This window comes from Hemiscyllium ocellatum, chromosome 23, assembly GCF_020745735.1.
Source record: "Hemiscyllium ocellatum isolate sHemOce1 chromosome 23, sHemOce1.pat.X.cur, whole genome shotgun sequence".
Lineage (NCBI taxonomy): Eukaryota > Metazoa > Chordata > Chondrichthyes > Orectolobiformes > Hemiscylliidae > Hemiscyllium > Hemiscyllium ocellatum.
The window spans coordinates 18202497-18223951 of record NC_083423.1 but is presented as its reverse complement, the minus strand read 5'-3'; the positions used below and the strand labels follow the sequence as shown (position 1 = coordinate 18223951).

Sequence of the window (21455 nt, the reverse complement as noted above, 5' to 3'; positions counted from 1 at the left end):
TATCCACCTTAATTTGAATATAACCACTTCAGGGTTTTATCCCAACATTCTGGTCTGTGATAACATTGCTCTTCATTCTATAAGGATACTGAGTTCCCTATGTCCTGTCCTTGCCTCTTGGGCTGTATATCCATTCGAGGACTTTGCAGGACTTCCTCAGTCAAAGAAAACTAAGAACAAATAGCTGCCTGTCAAAAGCTATGGTTTTCCCCTTAAGCTTAAACAAACAAGTTTCAAAAGTCTCTAACAAATGTTGAAACTCCATTACTTATGTTGGTGAGTCCAAAACAAGCCAAAAATAATCAAACTTTTATTAATGGTGTACAAAAAGTTTGGCTTCAAAAACTGACTCACTAACAAACAAATCACTATGGCTTCGGAAATACTTAAGTTAATTATTAATTTCAGACACACAGAAAACCCACAGGCTGGTTACTCAAAACCAAAATCCCAAACGTAGAATAAATGGTATTACATATAAATGACCGAGTTTACACCACACTGACATATACAGTGAATGAGAATCTAAGGAAGACAGATATGAAATTAGTAAGCCTGCAGAAAAATTGATGTCAGTGGGAATTTGTTTTGGATCAAACTGCAATAGACAAGCAGAAAAATAGTTAGTGCCATTTGTGATTCTTTTCTTTGAAAGGAAAGCAGTATTAATGGCACATGAACAATGGGGCAATAAGTTAAAAAGTTAAGCACAAGCCGAGGGAAAACAATTTGCATTAAATAGCAATATGTCACTTCTTTTCAGAAATCCTAAATGCTGAAAATAATAAGTTTTAAAGGACAATCACCGCTCCTGTGTAGACAAATACATTAGCCTTTGTGAATAGTAAGAAAACACAAGCCATATATGTAACATTTGGGATTCAGCAGTCATACATCCTTAAAGTAGGTTTGACTATTTGTAAATAATTTTAAGGTGGTTTATTACATTTATAAAGAAAACAGTTTAGATATAGTGCTTAGCTAAATAGGCAGGAAAAGTTTACAATCTGTGACAGGGGAAGGCAGTTCTCCAATACCAGTGAACAAATGGACACTTGGCACAGAACCTATTGACCTCAGGAAGGCGTGATGGAAGCATTCTGCTCTCTCCAGGTGAAGTGTTGGGGTGGTTCTCCTTTCTTGGTCCATTTTCTATCTGAAGAAACAGCAGTCTGGTGAGAACTGCCACATCATGATGACTGCAATCCATCTCTGAACCCTTCTTGACTTAGTTTATTTCCAGGTGATATACGCTATTTCAAAATCATTCCTTTGAACCTTTCTAACTGCTGAATACAGGCTTTGCATCCTTTCCAAGACTAAATACATAGGGCCTTAGTTTAATATCCAAATGGTAGCATTTTATTCAGTAACACACTGAAGTGGCAGTCATGCACTCAAATCCTGAAATAGAATTTGAAACTGTCCATATTGACCAATTACATCACAATCCAAATATTGTTGCTCCAGATACTCCAGTTGAGTAATCATGATTTTACATTTAGGCAGGGTTGTAATGGCAGATTGGAAGATAAGATTTGACTTCTGTGGGAAAGGGAGACTTTTACACCTTTATCTTGTAGATTGGTTCCTTTTGGGAATTTCAATAGATTGGGCAGAATCCATTACATGGAATGGATGTTCTGAATGGGGCAAATGACCACTTCTTGTTTCATCCTTATTTGTATATTGTATGTTCAATATTTTCATTAGGTGATGGATCCTTTATCCAGATCTCCGGCGTCTTAGGTGAAGACATCTTACTGCCCTGCACTTTTACTGTTGCATCCAACTTTAGTCTGCAGCAACTTGTCATTACCTGGCAGCAGACAGTCAGTTTAATTGTGGTTCATAGCTACTACAATGAGAAGAACCATCCAGAGTATCAGGACCCAGCATTCAGAGGACGGACTGAACTATTTCCCGAAAACTTCCCCAATGGAAATGCTTCACTCAGATTGAAAGAAGCAACCACATCAGACATGGGGAACTACACCTGCTTTGTGATTCAGGAGGATGGAAAAGGCTACATTGAAAATTTGGTGGAACTGAAATTATATGGTAAGCTTGTAAAGAAAAGTACATGCAAAACTTGTTGAGAGAATTGTGCCCAGGCAGAGAATAATCACCTGGAAATTATTACAAATCTTTCACATATTTAAATGTTTCAGGGAGATTCATGAGAATGGAGCTTGTTAATTGTAGGACAGTTAGATCATATATTCAGTCACTTGTGTGCTGTGTAGAAGATGAACTACACATCAGTTTGAGTAAACCGTTTAATTATCAATTATCCTGTTCACTTAAATAATTTGTCTTGAGCCCCCAACTTTCTTTAGTCTGAGAATACCTTTAGGTTTGAAGTGTTCTGCCCAACTTCACCTGAAACTGCTTTTTTTTAGTCAGCTTATTAACAAGACTTAATGGACAGCAGGCATAAGCCTGACACTTGGAAGCTAATGAACCTAAAAGCTCAAATCTGACAGGCATGATGGAAGGTTGTCATATTCAAGAATTTCTTGATGTCCAGATCAGTTTGGATGACCTCTGCCTCTGATCCTTGTGCTACCATCTGGGAGATAGAGGGACCTGCTTTGTCCCAGCTTCCAGGACGTTGTTGCCTCCCACCCTGCAGACAGAGACAGGGTATTAGTTGAGACCCATTTCTTTTCAATCTTCTGATATTGGTGGAGGAGGATGAGATGAAATTGCTAGTTATTAACATGTCCCTTGGTACAAGAAATCCCATAATCTCAGTGGAAATCCAGCAATCCCAAGCAAGAACATGAACACAGAGCCAGTGTTGCAATCTTCCTGACCCTTTATCCCTTTCTTTTGGTGATTGAATTTGAGGGAAAAATCAGACCCCCCAGTCATCCTGCTAACTCCCAGACATTTTATGCTCCAGTTTGCTGTTCAGTGAAGCTTCTGAGCCGGTGGTCACACATTTACTAATAATTAATTGAGGAAACATTAAGGATTTCATTAGATTTATTTGAAAAAGAGGAGATTCTAAGGTCTCAAATACAATTTAAAGTCTAGCACCCACAGGCATTCAAGATTATTATATAATGTAAACTGAATGGCATTACCTATACTTATGAAATATTATACTCAAATGGCTGTTAGATATTTTAGGATAAAACACATTTCAGACAGACAGAATGTAGCAGAAATGGCCATAGCATAAATTAATGAATAAAAATAAATCATAGCCTAATGCCACCATATGGTTAACTGAAGTATATAGATCTTACTGAAATATCATTACATTCAGATGCAAACTGTAGACCTTAAATTGGCATCTGGTACTTTTTAACGACTCTATATTCTAATAATTTAACTATTAAGTAGTGAAAAAAATTTAGTTGTTTATTTAGGCAAAAGCTGAAAACAGAAGCTAAATCGGTGCTTGGGAAATATGGCACGACTGTCTGGAGTCTGGGTTTAGTGCAAGTTTTGGTCCTAATTACTGATAATCATAATTTAATTTGTCTGGAGGCAATAAAGAAGATTTATTCATATTTAGTACTTAATTTCAGTGGAGAAGATTTTGTGGACTCCTCTAAATCACTTACAGTGCAGGCCTCTGCCTGGTAGATGCATATTAGCATGTTATAACAAGGGCCAAAGCATGGAATAAAGTGTGCACAGTTCTTGCATACAGCACTTGAGGTTGGACGATGTCCAGAGAAGGAGAAAAGCACCGAACCAAAAGGGACAGGCACCAATTGATCTTCCTTTCGTCCCGTCCCTCTCTCCTGCAGTAGGCAGTGCCATGGCGTAGTGTCATGTCCTTCTCCCATTCCTTGTCCAAAACGAATGGGAATCACTAACAAGCTTGCCTTGACCAGGTACTCCCTTTCTGCTGCTGACTCCAAGAAGAGTGTCAGAGCACTTAACTCCCTTTTTTAGGCGAACTCCTCAGAGAATTCTTTGAATAAGTGTTGCTGTAAAGTTATTGAAGAGTTCAGTGTCTAAGAAAGTCTTACAATTTGTTTCAGTAGCAGCTTCTCAGTTGCAGCAGCAAATTGAGATGAAGTCAAGAGTATCCATTTAAACAGTGTTTCAAATCCATAACAACACTTTGTTTACTTCCAAGTAAATTGTTGGGGGGATGGTATTAGAACAAGTCTCCCCAGTGAGCACTGTAGGCATTTTTAATGTCAGTTAACCCTTTTACAAGCTTCTGAAAAGCTGTTCTAAATTGTTCTTTTACTAAGATGACATTCTGCTCTAAACACAGCTGAACTGGCATTTCGGCTTAAGAACAAAGAACAAAGAAAATTTACAGCCCAGGAACAGGCCCTTTAGCCCTCTAAGCCTGAGGCAATCTAAATCCACTGTCTAAACCTGTCGCCCAATTCCGAAGCATCTGTATGTCTCTGCTCCCCACCTACTCATGCATCTGTCCAGCTGCACCTCAAATGAATCTACCATGCCTGCCTCTACTACCTCTGCAGGCAACGTGTTCCAGGCACCTACCACCCTCTGTGTAGAGTACTTGCCGTACATAGCCCCCTTAAACTTTTCACAACTCACCTTGAAAGTGTGACCTCTCGTTATTGAATCCCTCACCCTGGGAAAAAGCTTATCTCTATCCACCCTGTCTATACCTTTCATTACGTTGTATGCCTCAGTCAGGTCCCCCCTCAATCTCCTTTTTTCTAATGAAAGTAATCCTAACCTAGTCAACCTCTCTTCATAGCTAGCACCTTCCATACCAGGCAACATCCTCATAAACCTTCTCTGCACTCTCTCCAAAGAGTCCACATCCTTTTGGCAATGTGGTGACCAGAGCTGTACACAGTATTCTAAATGTGGCCAAACTAAAGTCTTGTACAATTTTAACATGACCTGCCAGCTCTTATACTCAGTACTCCTTCTGATGAAGGCAAGCATACCATATGCCTTCTTGACCACTCTATCCACCTGTGCAACCACTTTCAGAGTACAATGGACCTGAACTTCCAGATCTCTCTGCTCATCAACTTTTCCCAAGGCTCTTCCATTTACAGTATAGTTCGCTCTGGTCACTGTGATCACATCAGAGGATAATTAACACCTGAACATGCTAGTTAAGATAGCTCATTTCATGGGAAGAAGAGTGAACATTGTATCTCAGCTGTTAATGGAGTGATTAAACCATAATTTTTTACTTCTAAATATCCTAGATAAGCCACCGATCATTGGAAATGACGATACCGCAGTTTTGCACAAACAAAGAGCAATTTATACAGTTGGATTCATAATTGGAGCACTGATTGTTTTAATTGGATTTAGAGTTGGATATTCGGAAATGCAAAAGAAGAAGCAACAAATTTCCAACGAGAGTGAGTAAAGTGTTCCAAAAAATTAAACACGCGTCAAGCGATTTGCATATAGTAACTGAAGTTTGATACTTTGAAAGAACCTTCTATGACAGTTACAAAATTTGATGTAATTTGTTTTAATATTTAAGGCTACAGTTTCTTGACACAAGTGAATTTACTCTTTTTTTTAATCCTAAGGTTGAACTTTAGAAACAATGTTAAGATATGGGACACAGACTGATATACTTATGGATTTTAAAAAAATGAGAATTTCCCACAGGATGTGGGAAATGATTGAGTTCTATTGATGCATGTGTTGTGATATGATTTGTTAACTTAATGTAAGGATTTCTTAGGCTTTTTATTACAAGGCATATCTTCACTGAAGAAGATTGCTTGGGCCAACATTAATAAATTCTGAGGTTAGATTTTCCAAATAGGAAACAGAACTGGGACTTCATATTTTTAAAATCTCTGTAGTCAAGAGTCAGGGATTGACTTGTCTCAAGATTCAAGGGAATTGTTATTGGGAATTCAAGGGAATTAGTATTGTTCAATTGGTAATGTAAATGGCTTCACATTCACTGAACAGTAAACTGTTGCCCAATAAACATCACAGAGTCAGTACTCCACATATTCTTTGTAATCTCAAATTTGGGTGGAACCTGAGTGACATGAACAATAGCAAGATCTGTGGCAGAATTGGGTGGGAGGTCTAGTGAGGGCTATCTCAATGCAGGGAGAAATCTGTTGCATTGATACCGTGTGATGAGGTGAATTTCCCACTAGGCAGCAGCAAGTTATCATTTCAGGGGGATTATAGCTGCAACTTGCCTCATTAATATTCACATCCTATCTTTACAAATGTGCTGAACAAGTTAGGCAAGAAGACATCTCAGTGTGAAGTCAGAGCCCATGTCTGGCGACTTCAGCCTGCTGCTTGGCTGTGAGAAGCTTCCATATTGCTCAGCGCCAAACAGCATCCCAGAACACGATCCACAGCCATGGGCTGCACGCACACCTCATCCACGGACATTGCCATCTGACATTTATGAACTCCTAGTAACTATCTTGGCATCTCTCCAATGCACTCACAGGCCACTTTGCAAGCACAGACTTGCATTGCCAGGTACAATGGCAATGAGCAATGAAATTCTGCTGCAAGGACACGTTTTACTTAGGCATAGGCACCAGCTCACAGATTGGACCAAGCTGTGTCCTAGGGCTGCTTTCTTGTTTTCTCAGTGCCTACATTTTAGCTGTTATCTGCAGCCTTGCAGTATCCCTGCCTTGCCTTACCTTGCCATTCCTTTTAACACAGTTAGACAACCAAGCAGCTTACTTTGTTGGTCAGCAGTCCTCAATCTAGGGATGTACATCTTGCTGTAGGGCAGCTACATCAATGTCATATCTGCAGTATGTGCCAGCCTATTACGCACTAAACACACTGCATGTGCAGCAAGCCGGTAGCTTATCCTCACTAAAGTTCATGGAGGTACCTGTCAATCAGGAATCCTGCCACAGTCAGTGAGGGCATGCTCTGATGCCAATTTACAGTCAGGCATCCGATCAGGGTTGAGTTGTTCAGAGGGTCCATGCAGAGCAGGAAATCCCAGTCAGACCTGTGGCTCCGTTGCAATCAGTTTTGTTTTTTGGGTAGGGGTTCGCTAGAAAGATGTACAGGAATGTGTCACGGTCTGGGCACTTCTTGGCTGGCATCTCGTTATGTCGCCTAAGGGAGTGGCTGTGCTCAGTCTGTTGGGTCCATCCTCAGAGATTAAGGGAAAAGAGATGGAGGAAGGTGCAGCTGCTGTAGGAATATGACAGGATCCTACTGTTCAGGATTGAGGGTTGCAAGCTTAAGGGGAAAGGGAACGATGATTATGAGGTTGGTTAATTGAGATATGGTAAATCATGGAAGTGAATGTAATCATGTGGCAGGAGTCCAAGCGTTCAACCACAGACAGGAGCCCACTGGTTTCAACAGGACAGTTAATAACCACACCAGGCACGGTCACCTCACAATGCAGGGGCTGGCGAGCTGGTATATCTATGTACAGTACTGTAAACACTTAGGCAGAGGCCTGAGGAGATGTAAAGAGCATTCCATAGGAAGGGCTATCTGAAACAGGATCTGAATGTTCAGGATTTCTTCGACGCATAGTAATAGTAATGTATTACCATAGAATCCCTACAGTGTGGCAACAGGCCATTCAACTCAACAAGTCCACACCAACCCCCAACAGTATCCCACTCAGATCCATCCTACTACTCTAAAACCTTGCATTTTCCATGACTGATGCACTTAACCTACACATCTCAGCACACTATGGGCAATTTAGCAAGGCCAATTCACTTAATCTGCACATCTTTGGACTGTGGGAGGAAACCAGGGCACCTGGAGGAAACCCACGCAGACATGGGGAGATGTGAAAATTTCATACAGACAGTCACCCAAGGCTACAATCAAACCTGTGTCCCTGGCACTATGAGGCAGCAGGGCTAACCACTGAGCCACCCTGCCATGTTACATATATTTATGAAAATACAGTGAAATATATATAAGGTGACATAAATTGGTGCAATTTTAATTACGTAAATTACAAAAAGAAATAAATCATACAAAGTTAGGACAAATCTAATTTTTTGTTCCACACATGGTTTATTTATTTCTTAAGTGCTACAGGATACTGTCACACTCTGCAGCCACCAAAGCTCTCCCTGAGGTCACAACACCAAGGGGGAAGCAGCTGAAGCAGTCCCCCTCCACCAGATGTCATCTCTGCCAAAGCTGCCTCATTGCTGCTGACATTCCAGCCACTGCCATAGCTAGGAGGATGTCCCAACTGTTGAGGACCGGGATCTGTCTCAAGAAGTGATAGACCGTCCAAATCAATTCCCGAAGACCAAGAGATCGTTAACTCGCCCACCATTGCAGATCTCACCAAAACACCGAAGGAAATGAGCGGACCCCAATTCATTGACGCTGGAACAGCCCCTCAAGCTGCAACTGCTATGGCAAGTAGGAATGGACATGACCACCACTCAACAGTTCTCTGCAATCTCTCTCCATCACCGCAGCCGGAGAAAGAAGAAATGGATTTGATTCAAAAGTTAAATGAAGAAGAGTTAAATAAACAAAGGAAGAAGGATGCAGTCTGTCTTGTGAGAGGGAGCAGACAGTTGGGATCCTGAACACCATCAACCCTGCCATCTCCTTCCATTGTTAGGGAAAATTGGAAGTACACAATGGGAAAGAATATGGCTGCAACTGCACTGGGTGGGATCAGTGTCTGAGCCTGTGAAGGAGGCCCCTAGTGCATTAGCTCCTTGTATGCTGCACTCCTCCCTGCCGGGATCTCACCTAACAACCATTCACAAAATGGCCAGGCAATGAATAGGGATGTTTAAGAACGAGGGGTAATGGAATCAACAAAGTCCATTCTTCTCTATACACTTGGTTCATCCTACCTCTGATTACTGCAGCAGACTCTCAATACAGATATTGGTCCATGGTGTATCCTGTGTAAATATGAAGTTAGTCCTTCTGCTGGCATAGTTATATTCAGGGCTAAACAGATGTGGTGTCAAAACAAGGAAAATGATACAAATGTGACACTTTACACACATGTTCAATGTCACCTGTGCCAGCAAAGTGCCCTGAATAGGTTTCATCTTTCTATCCATGTCTTTACATCTCGGTGTAATTGCTGATTCTGCAGGAGGGGTGGAGGTACTCTGCTTGGCAGTGGAGCTCAGTGATTTGGTCAGGATGTCCTGAGGCGTTTGTGTCTGGATGGCCCAGAGATGCTTTCCCAGACTTCTCTTGCCAAGGGCAAGAGGACTCTTTTCCTAGCTTTAACTTCCAAGGGTCAAAGGGTGTGCAGGCAGGGTGGAGGTGGAGGGTCCAACCACTTCTGGAGTAATCTGGGAGGAGATTCTGAGGTGCTTGTGTGTGCGGTTTCTCCTCCAGTTGGGTGCCTCCTGGCACTGCCCTGTTTCCTTTTGAGGATGGGGATAGGTTCCCCATCCCCCTGTCACCACACCTTCAGTTTTGAGGGCCAGTGACTGGAATCCAAGTGAGTACACCTCTCCAGCAAACTCGGAGGGTGCTGGACCTGGCTCTCCAGTGAGACTATCCGGAGGCAGCCAGACAATCTCCTGCATAGCTGCACTCCTAAGGCTTTTGGGCATTGATGGCTATTGTCTCCCACATGCCTTGCTGCCAATTCCGTTGCTGCTTGTGCATGTGGATGATGTCCCTGATTGTCAACACCAAAAGGTCCCCTCCTACCTGGGGCTAAGCAGGCACTTGGTCTCCTGCAGGCTTCCGAATGCCAGAGGCTTGAGCAATTTCATCCTCAGCCAGCTGTCACAGTGAGGTGCTCGCCAGCAAATGTTCCACTTTCTGTGTCTGACATTCTCACTGAGGTGTCAGTGTTTTCAGGTGGCTTCTGGCTGACCCAGCCGTTTCTCCATGGAGGTGGTGAACATTGTGCTGCAAAACAAAAGACAGACAACATGTCGCTGCGACTGGTTAGAAAGAGTGAACAATGAATGAGATAGACTTCAGGGCTATTGTGAGAGGGTTTGGAATGAAGAATGTTCTGTACTCAGTTGGCAGGAAATGAATGTTTATTTTAATTTCAAAAATATACTTTACCATAAAAATGCAGGAGTGATCTGAGTCTTCTGCAAAAGACAGATCTCACTTTCACGGCACCTCAGGATCTAATGTTGTGGAGCTCACTACTCCTATGGGCTTATTGATGCCTGTCTGGAGACAAAGGGAGGGATTGAGTGAGCTGAAAATGGATGGCAGTGCTGTTCGTGCTGGTGTGGGGTGGTGGTGGTGAGGTGGGGGGTGGGGGTTTAAGTTGCTGAGGTTTTCCAAGGGAATGCATAGATAATTTAGAAACTCTGCAGGATTAGAAGCATGGGAGATGGGGCAGGAATAAGAGTAAATGAGGAAAATGAGGCACACAGTTATGAGAGCATTAGAGCTTGAGCCTTGGTGGAAGATGGGTACATTAGGAGAGAGAGTGATTGTGAAGTATCAAGGTGTGACATTTACTTTAGCAGAGCAGAGAAGATCATTGACTTTGCGTTACTGCAGGCTGTTCATCTGCACTGTCAAGACTGCACTGACCAAGGTGGCAACCTCAGACCAGGATGCCAAGGTCTGGTGTTGTGACTCCCCCTACTCGTCTTCAGGAAGAGGATGCCCCTGACTTTGTACCATTCATCCACCAGGACTTCCAGGTCTTTATCAAAGAATTGCAGCAGCATCTACCCTTCTCCAACATGTTCAAATTGTACCCATAACAGAGAAGGGCAGCATGAGAATGCTAGCCCTCACTCAGGTGCGCATTGGCCTTTCTAACATAGCATCATCACCCGGGATGCCCTAGCCCTTTGGCAAACATATAGTCAATGCTGAGTTGTTCCAGGAATGACCTCTTGTAAGATAGAGCCAGAATCAATATGACAGGTGCCCCATAGATGGGGTGAATCATTGATAAAGCAAGTTTGGCAAGATCAGGCAAGAAATCTCACTAGGCCGCATGGTGAAAAACCCTCTTTAAAAAACTCGACGCAACTTACAATCAGCCAAAAAAAAAGTGAGATTCAGTTTGATAGAGTTTGATTTATGGACAGGGTTATCAAATTGTTGTCATTACATTGAATTCTGCTCAGGATTGAACTTCACATATACTGGAGTGGCCTGAAGGTTTAGCCCTCCCCCAGTGACTGAGAGTTCACAGACAGGCAAGAGTCACTGCTGGCCGACATGACGTTTTCCCAACGCCATCCCATCTTCTATAGTGGAGGTCTCTTTCAGGCCATGCAGCTGCAAGAGTCAATCTGTTGTTTCGAATTGGAAAGCAAATCTATCCTATAGTTATCAATTGGCCACCACTGGGAAAATCACAGCTGGGTGAATGGCCCCCCAAGAGTGCTGGCTTGTGACACCCTTTTGGCCCCAACTGTGGAGTCCCAATGCCCATATAGAAAACCCGCCCAGTAACTTGGTGAATCTAACAGATATTGACAGTAAATGATATCGCCCTTAAGAAACAGACATTAACTCAAGCTTATTCTTTTTTTTCAGATGTGCCTTTACTGGAAGAGGCTGTAGAAGGTAATGAACTGAGTTCTGTTTTGTGTTCTCATTAGGTTCTAACATATATGATGGCACTACAGTCAACTACAAAATAAATCTGGTATTCTTGTTAACAATTTGATGCATTTCTACCAAAAAACCAATGTAATCTTCAGAGGACTGTGATAACATTTGTTTTAGCAAATTAGCCAGGAAAGAATAGAATTTTACTGATTAAACAAATTTGGAATATTGGTTCCATTATCTCTATATACTAAAGGAGATAAAAAGTATAGATTAAAACTATGTAAATGCTTTGGAAACATATGAAAAGACCAGTAACCTACCAGGTTTACTTCATTATGAAACCATTTCTGTAATGCCTTCAGAATCATTCAGTCTCATATTCAGCTTTCATAAATGTCCACCTCCCTTTACTTCAGATGAATAGGGAAGGAGGTAGAACTTAAAAACTGTGATAATGTTACGTGAATGTTCCTTCCGACGCTACTCCAGTGAAAAGTCTGACTTGGTTTTCAAGCTCCCTTTCAAAAAAAATTGTTTGGAATGCTCTTCCAAACCTGCTTATTAAAGCATACCAATGTGAAGCTTAAACATTGCACCAGTTTAACATCAGATTTTTGTGTTCTGGCATCTTCCGTGACTGCTGCCAGACAGAAACTAGGACTCAACTTTGAGGCTTTGAAACTGTGGTGATCTTGCCATGTTGAATAGCAAGGTATTAATGACATAGAGCACTGAGTGCCCAAATTGTCTATGTCATGCAAAAGGGGAGGTGTTGATCTTTGGCGTTGGAGTAAACTGTCTACTGGAGGCCGTAGAGTAGATATACGAGCCACATGTTGCCCACAAGGGTCTTATTTTCTGCCAGAAGAGTTAGTGAACTTCTGTGTTGAAAATTTCTGGTTCCAGTGTTACTGACAGATGACAGGGAACCATATCAAGACAGGTATAGCACCCTGACATATTTTATCTTTCAGGAAAATGACTAACTGCAAACGAAATGAGAATCCAATTTCTAAACAGACAATAGGGTTTGGGAAACGATGGGTTCTTCCATCTGAGTTCCTGCTCCCACTTAGCCATTAAAATCCTGCCCCAGATATTAAGTGCTGAAAATGAACATATTAATGCTCTAAATGTTTAGAATTTGAAGTAAAGGGAGGTGGACATTTATGAAAGCTGAATATGTGACTGAATGCTTGGCGCTTGTTTCTGAATGAAACTGTTCCTTCCCACTTTGTGTATTGAGAATTTCAATCACTTCCTTCCAGATGTCATTAAAGGTTACAAAAAGGACATTTTGAAAAATCGAACAGAATTTTACAAAATGTCACATGGGAAAGCCAAAGCCTACAGCTTACTTGACAGAACAATCAATATCACCTCTCCCATGAAACAGATCACAGGTCTTGCTCCAGATTTTGTGTCAGGAGTGAAAGTTGCACAGCTACTGTCATTGCCGCAGAAAGCAAACTACCCTTCAAACCGAGTCCTGTTGATCGGTGACAAAGGAGTGGGGAAAAGCTGGGCTATAGCCAGCATCCAGCAAGAGTGGGCAGAATCTCAGCTAAGTCAACCAAGGTGCATCATTGTTTTCAGATGCTGTGACTTCAATGGAATTGAAAGAAAGACGACTCTACGCAAACTGCTTAAGAAGCAGTTTGAGTCATTGTCATCAGTCCTAACAGAACTTCTTCATAACCCTGAGGATGTGTTATTCATTTTGGATGGACTGGATGAATTCAGCAATCAGTTGCAATGTAATCCACTGGATGGCGATTTTAACATAGACACTGAGGCTGAAGTAAATACTCTTGTTTACAGACTCATTGCAGGAGATCTCCTTTCAACAGCACAGGTATGGGTTACCTCCCGATGGAATACTGAGCAGCTTGAATCTCACAAGAAGTATTTTGATTGCATCCTTATTATCTCTGGGTTTACCAATGATCAGTTAAGAGGATATTGTGAAATATTCTTTCAGGAAACACAACGCGCAGCAGGAATGTATGAACACGTGATTAAATATGAGACCATCAACTGCCTGATGTCAAATCCCCTCAACAGCTATATCCTGTGCAATATTTTGGAAAGATGTAACGGCAGACCCGCTGTGATTGCAGATGTGTCAATAACACACAGTAAAGTACTCTTGCTGTTCCTTTATAGCCTGGTTCACTGCAGGACATCTGACAAGTCAGTGATCATTATTGAAAACGCTGGGACTGAACAGAAAGAGAAATTGCTCCAAGATACTATCCTGAAATTGGGGGAACTGTCCTTCAACAAGTTGCTGTCAGGGAAACTTGAAATAAAAATAGGTGATATGTATCGCTATGGAATAGATCCAGATGTTCTTTCAAAGTATTTTTCAAATCTTTTCTTGGAAAAAGAGTCTAAAGGCCAAAGAATCCTTGAGTTCTGCCATGTCATGCTAAAGGAATATTTTGCAGCTTTGTATTGTGCAACTTCACTGAAAGATGACGCTGAAGAGTTGGTCAAATGTCTGGATCTTTGGTGTTTTGGGAGAACACCACAGTATCAAAAAAGCCAATACTATTTGAGATCATTTAAGGCTGAACACACAGAGATGCTGTACAATTTCACGAGGCTTCTCATGGGCTCCTTAAAAGCAAGAAGAGGTGGCAAGTTGTGGGACTGTAACGCTTCACTCGCTCATTCTACAGCCAGAGCTCTCGTGACTTGGTTCAAAGAATGTCTTGAACGAAGTTGCAAAAAGTCCAAGCTGCTGAATTTAATGCATTGTCTTTTTGAATTGCATGATTCAACTATAACAACAGAGGTATCTCCTCACTTCAAGCATGTAGATTTTTTCAACATTTCTCTGAGCTCACTAGACCTTTCTGTGTTATGTTACTGTCTCCGTCATTCTGCTGTGGAAGAATTGGATTTAAGACTCTGTACTATAGCGGATGATGGAATAAAACAGCTCAAGGATGTGCTATTCAAATGCAAAACTGTTCTGTGAGTAATATCATTCATAAGAATTTAAAGCAACAGGTTTACAATCTGCAAGGAATAAAATTTTGCATTTGGGTGCTTTGCCCTGTACCATCTTTCGCTGTGTTTCCCTTTGTCATGCATTTCTGCTTCCGTTCTGCCCTGATCAAATTTAATGCCTGCATTGTGTCACGTTCCACGTGGAGATAATTTGTACAATACCCTATCAATTATGCCTGAAACGTACACTGCAATATGTGATTGGATTTCTTTGCTATAGGTTTTTCTGCTATATTTCAGAGATTCTTTTTAAAAAGTATTTCTAAATTCACTTTGTTTGCCTTACTGTTTGGTTAGTTTGCTGTAAAATACATTGATGGCAAGGTCTGCTGTAAGTCTCACATAAACTTAAATATGTATTTGCTATAATCATGACAGGACGAATGTACAGTTAATTAAGCCCCAAGTCATGAATCACACAAATAAACATATGAACATTTAAATTCAATCAACAAAACAGCAATTTTTTCCCTTTGCACCATTATTCAGAATTAAAGCAATTTTGCACTATACTTCTTCAGTAAATGAAAATATTCCATTATTCCAACACAAAGCCCTTCCTTAACAAAAGTGGCAGTGGTCAAATGTCTGGATCTTTGGTGTTTTGGGAGAATACCACAGAATCAAAAAAGCCAATACTACTTGAGATCATTTAAGGCTGAACACACAGAGATGCTGTACAATTTCATGAGGCTTCTCATGGGCTGCTTAAAAGCAAGAATATATATATATATAAGCTAATATATAAGCACTAATCCAGAATTAGAAGAATGTCCCTTTTCAATCACAAAAAAAACCTCTTAAACACACAGGAACCAATCATTCTGCAGAGATAATAGTTTAAAAAAGATGAAATGGAAATACAGTCATATTAAGCAATGGTTTGTGAAACCAAGGATGAAGATGTATGACTCCTCCAGTCCATCAACTTTCTTGTTGGCAAAACTCAAATTGATGACAGCTATATTCTGATCATTTAAACAATTGGAAATCAAGCTGGAAATTGGTCACAACTCAACTCTCAGGATTCTAAGTCGAAGATTGTGGTGCTGGAGAAGCACAGGCAGTTAGGAGCAGTCTCTCTGCTGTCCCAGCACCACACTCTTCGACTCTGATCTCTAGCACCTGCAGTCCTCACTTTCTCTCAGGATTGTAAGTTAGTCAGGGTGTTGACTTTATCAAGTTTCCAAATTTCATGTGAAAGAATTGTAGATTGTGGTGCCAATAGTTGCTGCATCAACAACAGAGCTTGGTTTGAAAGGATGTGGCAGACACCTGATTTAGTCACTGATTGTTAGATCGTAATCTTTTCTGCCAAAATTGCTTACCCTTCCAGAATCATCTAGAGCACAAAGGTGACCCTCTGCTTCCTCTCATCTAAATGGCCGCACCCTTCTGAGTTGATTTTAACATTCTCATTGTTTCCAAGGCCCTGCTGTTACCTACCTCTCCATTCCGGCCCAACCCCTCAACACTTCGAGATATCCAGACTCATCTAAATCTGGTTTCTTCAGCATCCCAAATTATTGCTCCAACTTCCAGCTGTAAATGTGCAATGGTATAGAATTTGCTCCCTTGTACTGAAGAAGGGTCATTGGACTCAAAATGTTAACTCTACTTCCTCTTCACAGATGTTGCCAGACCTGTTGAGTTTCTCAGCAATTTCAGCTTTTGTTTGATTGCCTTAATTACTGGGACAAATAGGCTTTGAAAGGATTAAGTGACCTTGATACTATTGGTTCCCTTTCTGGTCTCATACTTCTGTTTTATCATCATGAATCAGTAAAGAAGACAAACCAGAAGCTAGAAATCTCTCTTGAAATCATTTTTTTTTGTCTCAGCAGAACTGGTAGTTTCCACATACCAGTGTTTCTGTGTTCCGAGTCAAACTGAAGAACTGGACAGTGACCAGTTCCCAAAGACTTAAATCCAAGTTGGAATTGATTTTGTTCATCTGATCTAATGCCACTCAGAATTATATTTTGTTCTGTGATGTCACTCTGAAGCTTATTGGAATTCTTTGCTTCGTAGATCTAAATTGTTTTGCTGTTGATTATGATCTGTGTGAACTCACTGGGCACAAATTGACTGATATGTTTATCTATAAAATGGCAGTGACTATACTGGAAATGTATTACATCAGCTTGGAAATGTTTTGGAGAATCCTGAGTCCATGAAAGTGTCATATAAATACATATAATTTCTTTTTTTCTTACCTCTGGTGGGGTCAGGAGCTTGAGGTCAAATATCTATTGTTTTGAAGATGCCTAACAATTACATCACTTTAGAAACTGAGATTTATGTCTTTGTTTATTTTCATATCAAAACAACCTTCCTGTGCCCTAATGAAGAGTCAATGGACTCAAAACGTTAATTCTGCTTTCTTCTCACAAATGCTGCCAGACCCACAGAGTTTTGCCAGCAATTTCCATTTTTGCTTCCTCTGTTGTTACAGATATTTTGTCCAAAAATGTACTTTATTCGTAAAACGTGTAAAAGTACTTGATAAACATTTCAAATCAGGTATTCTGGAAATTGCAATAGCACTTTCAATTTTTCTCCATAGAGCATGTTGTATTCTTAGGAATCTCATGACAATGCAATGACATTCACTCGATGAATTCAATGACATGCATACAGCCTGATGATTCCATAATTTACCAGCCCTTTGGTGCACTATGGCTGACTGTTTTTAAATGGTGAAACTATCCCCAGTGCGTTTTCTTGGGCAGCTGCCTCAAGCTTTAATGTGTCCCTGAGCACGTGGTCCTGACCTTAGAATGTGCCAGTCTGTAATCCACAGTTGTGGACAACTATACAATAGAGGACCAACAAGGTTCTGGCAGACCAAAGAGTGGTTTCCACTGAAACCATTTCAGATGTCCAACATCTGCAGTTCTTTGTTTGATGGTTATCTCAGTGTATGTCCCTGGGGATAATCTGTAGGGCACAGAGTATTGCATCACTGACACCTTCCCAGGCCTTCTTTGAAAAGGCACATTCCACAGAAGGTGAATGACAATGTCTTCATCACCACACTTCCCTTGAGAGACTCAGAGACATTGGATGTGTATAAAGGGCCTGACGTAGTGTGCCTTTCTAACACCCAGTCATTCCGCACTTTGGTGCTTGTGTCTTGATTTTATTTATTATTGTCATGTATACTGAGATACAGTGAAAAGTATTGTATTCTGTGCTAACCAGACAGATCATCCCTTAGATAAGTACATCAGGGTAATTAAGGAAACCTGCAAAATGACTTTAACAGTCTGCTCACAGAACCATCACAGAATCCACTGTCTCCTTTCCGTCATGACCTTGAAGTGTTACATGCTGACCAGTGCCAAATGGACCTACAGATAGCGAAGCTCGTTATTGAAAGGATGGTTGAATCAAGACATTTTTGTGTGTTCGGCACTCCAAGACAGTAACAAAGAATCTCTTAAAAATTAAACTATTTAAAACCATTGCTAGATCAAATTTACCTAATAATACCTAATACAAAAATTTTCCTTATTTGTCATTGGCCAGAAGCTTGTTTCCCTAACAGTGCTGCTCTTCTTAATATCTTCTTTTCAGTCAGATGATAAAGGGGACATGAGATAGTTTTGGCAAATAGAATTAAGGAGAGTCCAAAGGGTTTTTACAAATACATTAAGGACAAAAGGATAACTAGGGGGAGAATAGGGCCCCTCAAAGATCAGCAAGGCGGCCTTTGTGTGGAAACACAGAAAATGGGGGAAATACTAAACGAGTATTTTGCATAAGTATTTACGTGGAAAAGGATATGGAAGATATAGAATGTAGGGAAATAGATGGTGACACCTTGCAAATGCCCATATTACAGAGGAGGAAGTGCTGGATGTCTTGGAACACATAAAGGTGGATAAATCCCCAGGACCTGATCAGGTGTATCCTAGAATTCTGTGGGAAGATACAGATCTCTTGCTGAGATATTTGTATCATCAATAGTCACAGGTGAAGTGCCGGAAGACAGGTGTTGGCTAATGTAGTGCCACTGTTTAAGAAGGGTAGTAAAGACCAGCTAGAGAACTATAGACTAGAGAGCCTGACTTCCGCGGTGGGCAAGTTCTTGGAGGGAATCCTGAGGGACAGGATATACATGTATTTGGAAAGGCAAGGACTGATTAGGGATAGTCAACATGGCTTTGTGCATTGGAAATCATGTCTCACAAACTTGATTGAGATTTTTGAATAAGTGACAAAGAGGATTGATGAGGGCAGAGTGGTAGATGTGATTTATATGGATTTCAGTAAGGCATTCGACAAGGTTCCCCATGGAGACTAATTAGCAAGGTTAGATCTCATGGAATATAGCGAGAACTAGCCATTTGGATACAGAGCTGGCTCAAAGGTCGAAGACAGAGGGTGGTGGTGGAGGGTTGTTTTTCAGACTGGAGGCCTGTGACCAGTGGAGTGCCACAAGGATCAGTACTGGGTCCAATAATTTTTGTCTTTCACAAAAATGATTTGGATGTGAGCATTAGAGATACAGTTAGTAAGTTTGCAGATCACACCAAATTGAAGGTGTAGTGGACAGCGAAGAAGGTTACCTCTGATTGTAACAGGATCTGGACCAGATGGGCCAAGGGGCTGAGAAGTGGCAGATGGAGTTTAATTCAGATAAATGCGAGGTGCTGCATTTTGTGAAAGCAAATCTTAGCAGGACTAATACACTTAATGGTAAGGTCCTAGGGAGTGTTGCTGAACAAAGAGACCTTGGAGTGTAGGTTCACAGGTCCTTGAAAATGGAGTCGCAGGTAGACAGGATAATGAAGAAGGCATTTGGTATGTTTTCTTTTATTGGTCAGAGTATTGAGTACAGGAATTGGGATGTCATATTGCAAATGTACAGGACATTGGTGAGGCCACTGTTGGAATATTGCGTGCAATTCTAGTCTCCTTCCTATCGGAAAGATGTTGTGAAACTTGAAAGGGTTCAGAAAAGATTTACAAGGATGTTGCCAGGGTTGGATGATTTTAGCTATAGGGAGAGACTGAACAGGCTGGGGCTGTTTTCTCTGGAGCGTCTGAGGTTGAGGGGTGACCTTATAGAGGTTTATAAAATCATGAGGGGCATGGATAGGATAAATAGACAAAGTCTTTTCCCTGGGGTGGGGAAGTCCAGAACTAGCAGGCTCAAGTTTAGGATGAGAGGGGAAAGATATAAAAGAGATCTAAGGGACAACACTTTCACACAGAGGGTGGTACATGTATGGAATGAGATGCCAGAGGAAGTGGTGGAGGCTGGTGCAATTGCAACATTTAAGAGGCATTTGGATGGGTATCTGAATAGGAAGGGTTTGGAGGGATATGTGCCATGTGCTGGCAGGTGGGACTAGATTGGGTTGGGATAGCTGGTCGACATGGACGAGTTGGACCGAAGGGTCTGTTTCCATGCTGTACATCTCTATGACTATGATTCTATGATCCTTATTTGGCAAGTATTCAAAACTGAGTGTCTTTACTACCTTATATTACAGTGTAAGCTCCAACAAACTGACTGAGAAGTCAGCAGAGATTTTGAGTGACATTCTTCAAGACCCAAAATGCAGAATTGAGACATTATCGTAAGTACTTAAATCATATCATTTTTTTAAAAAGAATTTGTTCAAGTTTAGTTAAAAAAATCTGATCATTGTCATTTCTGTCTCTGAATTTCTTGTTTCATTTAGATGTGGCACAAACTGTTTTGGAGCCAGAGGAGCTCAATTTTTTTGGAAAGCTTTGACAAGAAACCAAAGGCTCAAATCTCTTCGTTTGTATGATAATAAGATTACAGATGAAGGTATAAAAAACTTGGTTGATTACCTGAGTTACAATACAACTCTTGAGAAGCTCTAGTAAGTATGTAGCATGTGTGCTGGCACATGAATGTAAATATTTTATGTAATTTCTTTGTAAAGTAACAAACAAATGTATGCATATGCATCATTTCTGACTCAGTTTAGTTGGAATGGTGAATGAACGCAAACTGTTGGAAACATAATGCAAATACTAGCCTACTATCTTATCCCTCCCCCCACAAACATTTGACCTCACTCTCCACCCTAAAGTGTCTGGATTATTTATCAGTGGTTAGTGCCAAATACTTTCACAAAGAAAGTTTATCTTTTCTGTACCATTGTGTAGGAGTACTTAATCTGTTGTCAGAGGATTTTTTTTTCAAGACTGGAATAGGAAGGAAATACAGTGTTTATTATAAAATCATGGAAAGCAAGCACACTCTCACTGTGAGCTGCTCGCAAGTTCCCTGAATTGAAGGCGTAATACTAATACCAACTAAGAAAGGAGATAAAGCAACCTTGTAGAACAGATCAAAAACCTTGAAGGAATTTTTAAAAAGAAGCAGTGGGTGGGTTTGGGATAATAAAAGCAGGATAAATAACGCAAGTATATTGGGAACTTGACTCCAACCAGCTTTAGGATAATATATTCTGTAGTAGATCAGCATGTAGGCTATTCTAGACTTGGAATTTTGTAATGAGACAGAATTGATCAATAAACTTATCGTAAAGAAACCTCTAAATCACAGTGATCATAACGTGATAAAATTTGATATTCACTTAGATAATGAAAAATATTAGTCTAGGACAGGAATTTTAGATTTTAACAAAGAGGAAATGTTGTGGACATGAGCATTGGGAAAAATAAATTGAGAAACCAAAATCCAAAGTAGGACAATAACGATGTCAGTGATGGACTTTTATTTTGCTTTTGTGATAAATCTTCATTGAGAGTTGTTAATTATGGAACATTTTAAGCAGGCAGTTTCTGCCCCTTTTATCAGATCTTAGCCTCAGATTTAAACTTAACAATTGACACTGCTTTGCTTACATTAACATCCACTACGTTTTTCCCCATTCAGTAGATTCGTACCTTTTGCACACTTAAATGAGAGATTCCTCATTTATTTGTGAGAAATTCATTGCCTCAGTGAATCATAGAATTCCTACAGCCTGGAAACAGGCCAA

The 21455-nt window shown here is 40.7% G+C and overlaps 1 protein-coding gene across 3 annotated transcripts in view; it reads left to right on the top strand.

The window, feature by feature from the left end:
• LOC132826681 (NACHT, LRR and PYD domains-containing protein 1 homolog) overlaps nucleotides 1-21455 on the top strand; it is a 29713-nt gene that overhangs the window by 3678 nt on the left and 4580 nt on the right. For all 3 annotated transcript variants that reach the window (XM_060842746.1, XM_060842744.1, XM_060842747.1), the window contains exons 4-9: nucleotides 1714-2061; nucleotides 5175-5333; nucleotides 11425-11454; nucleotides 12711-14424; nucleotides 19965-20051; nucleotides 20157-20324. In XM_060842746.1, coding sequence (XP_060698729.1) covers nucleotides 1714-2061; nucleotides 5175-5333; nucleotides 11425-11454; nucleotides 12711-14424; nucleotides 19965-20051; nucleotides 20157-20324 — 2506 coding nt within the window. The remainder of the gene's footprint in view (nucleotides 1-1713; nucleotides 2062-5174; nucleotides 5334-11424; nucleotides 11455-12710; nucleotides 14425-19964; nucleotides 20052-20156; nucleotides 20325-21455) is intronic.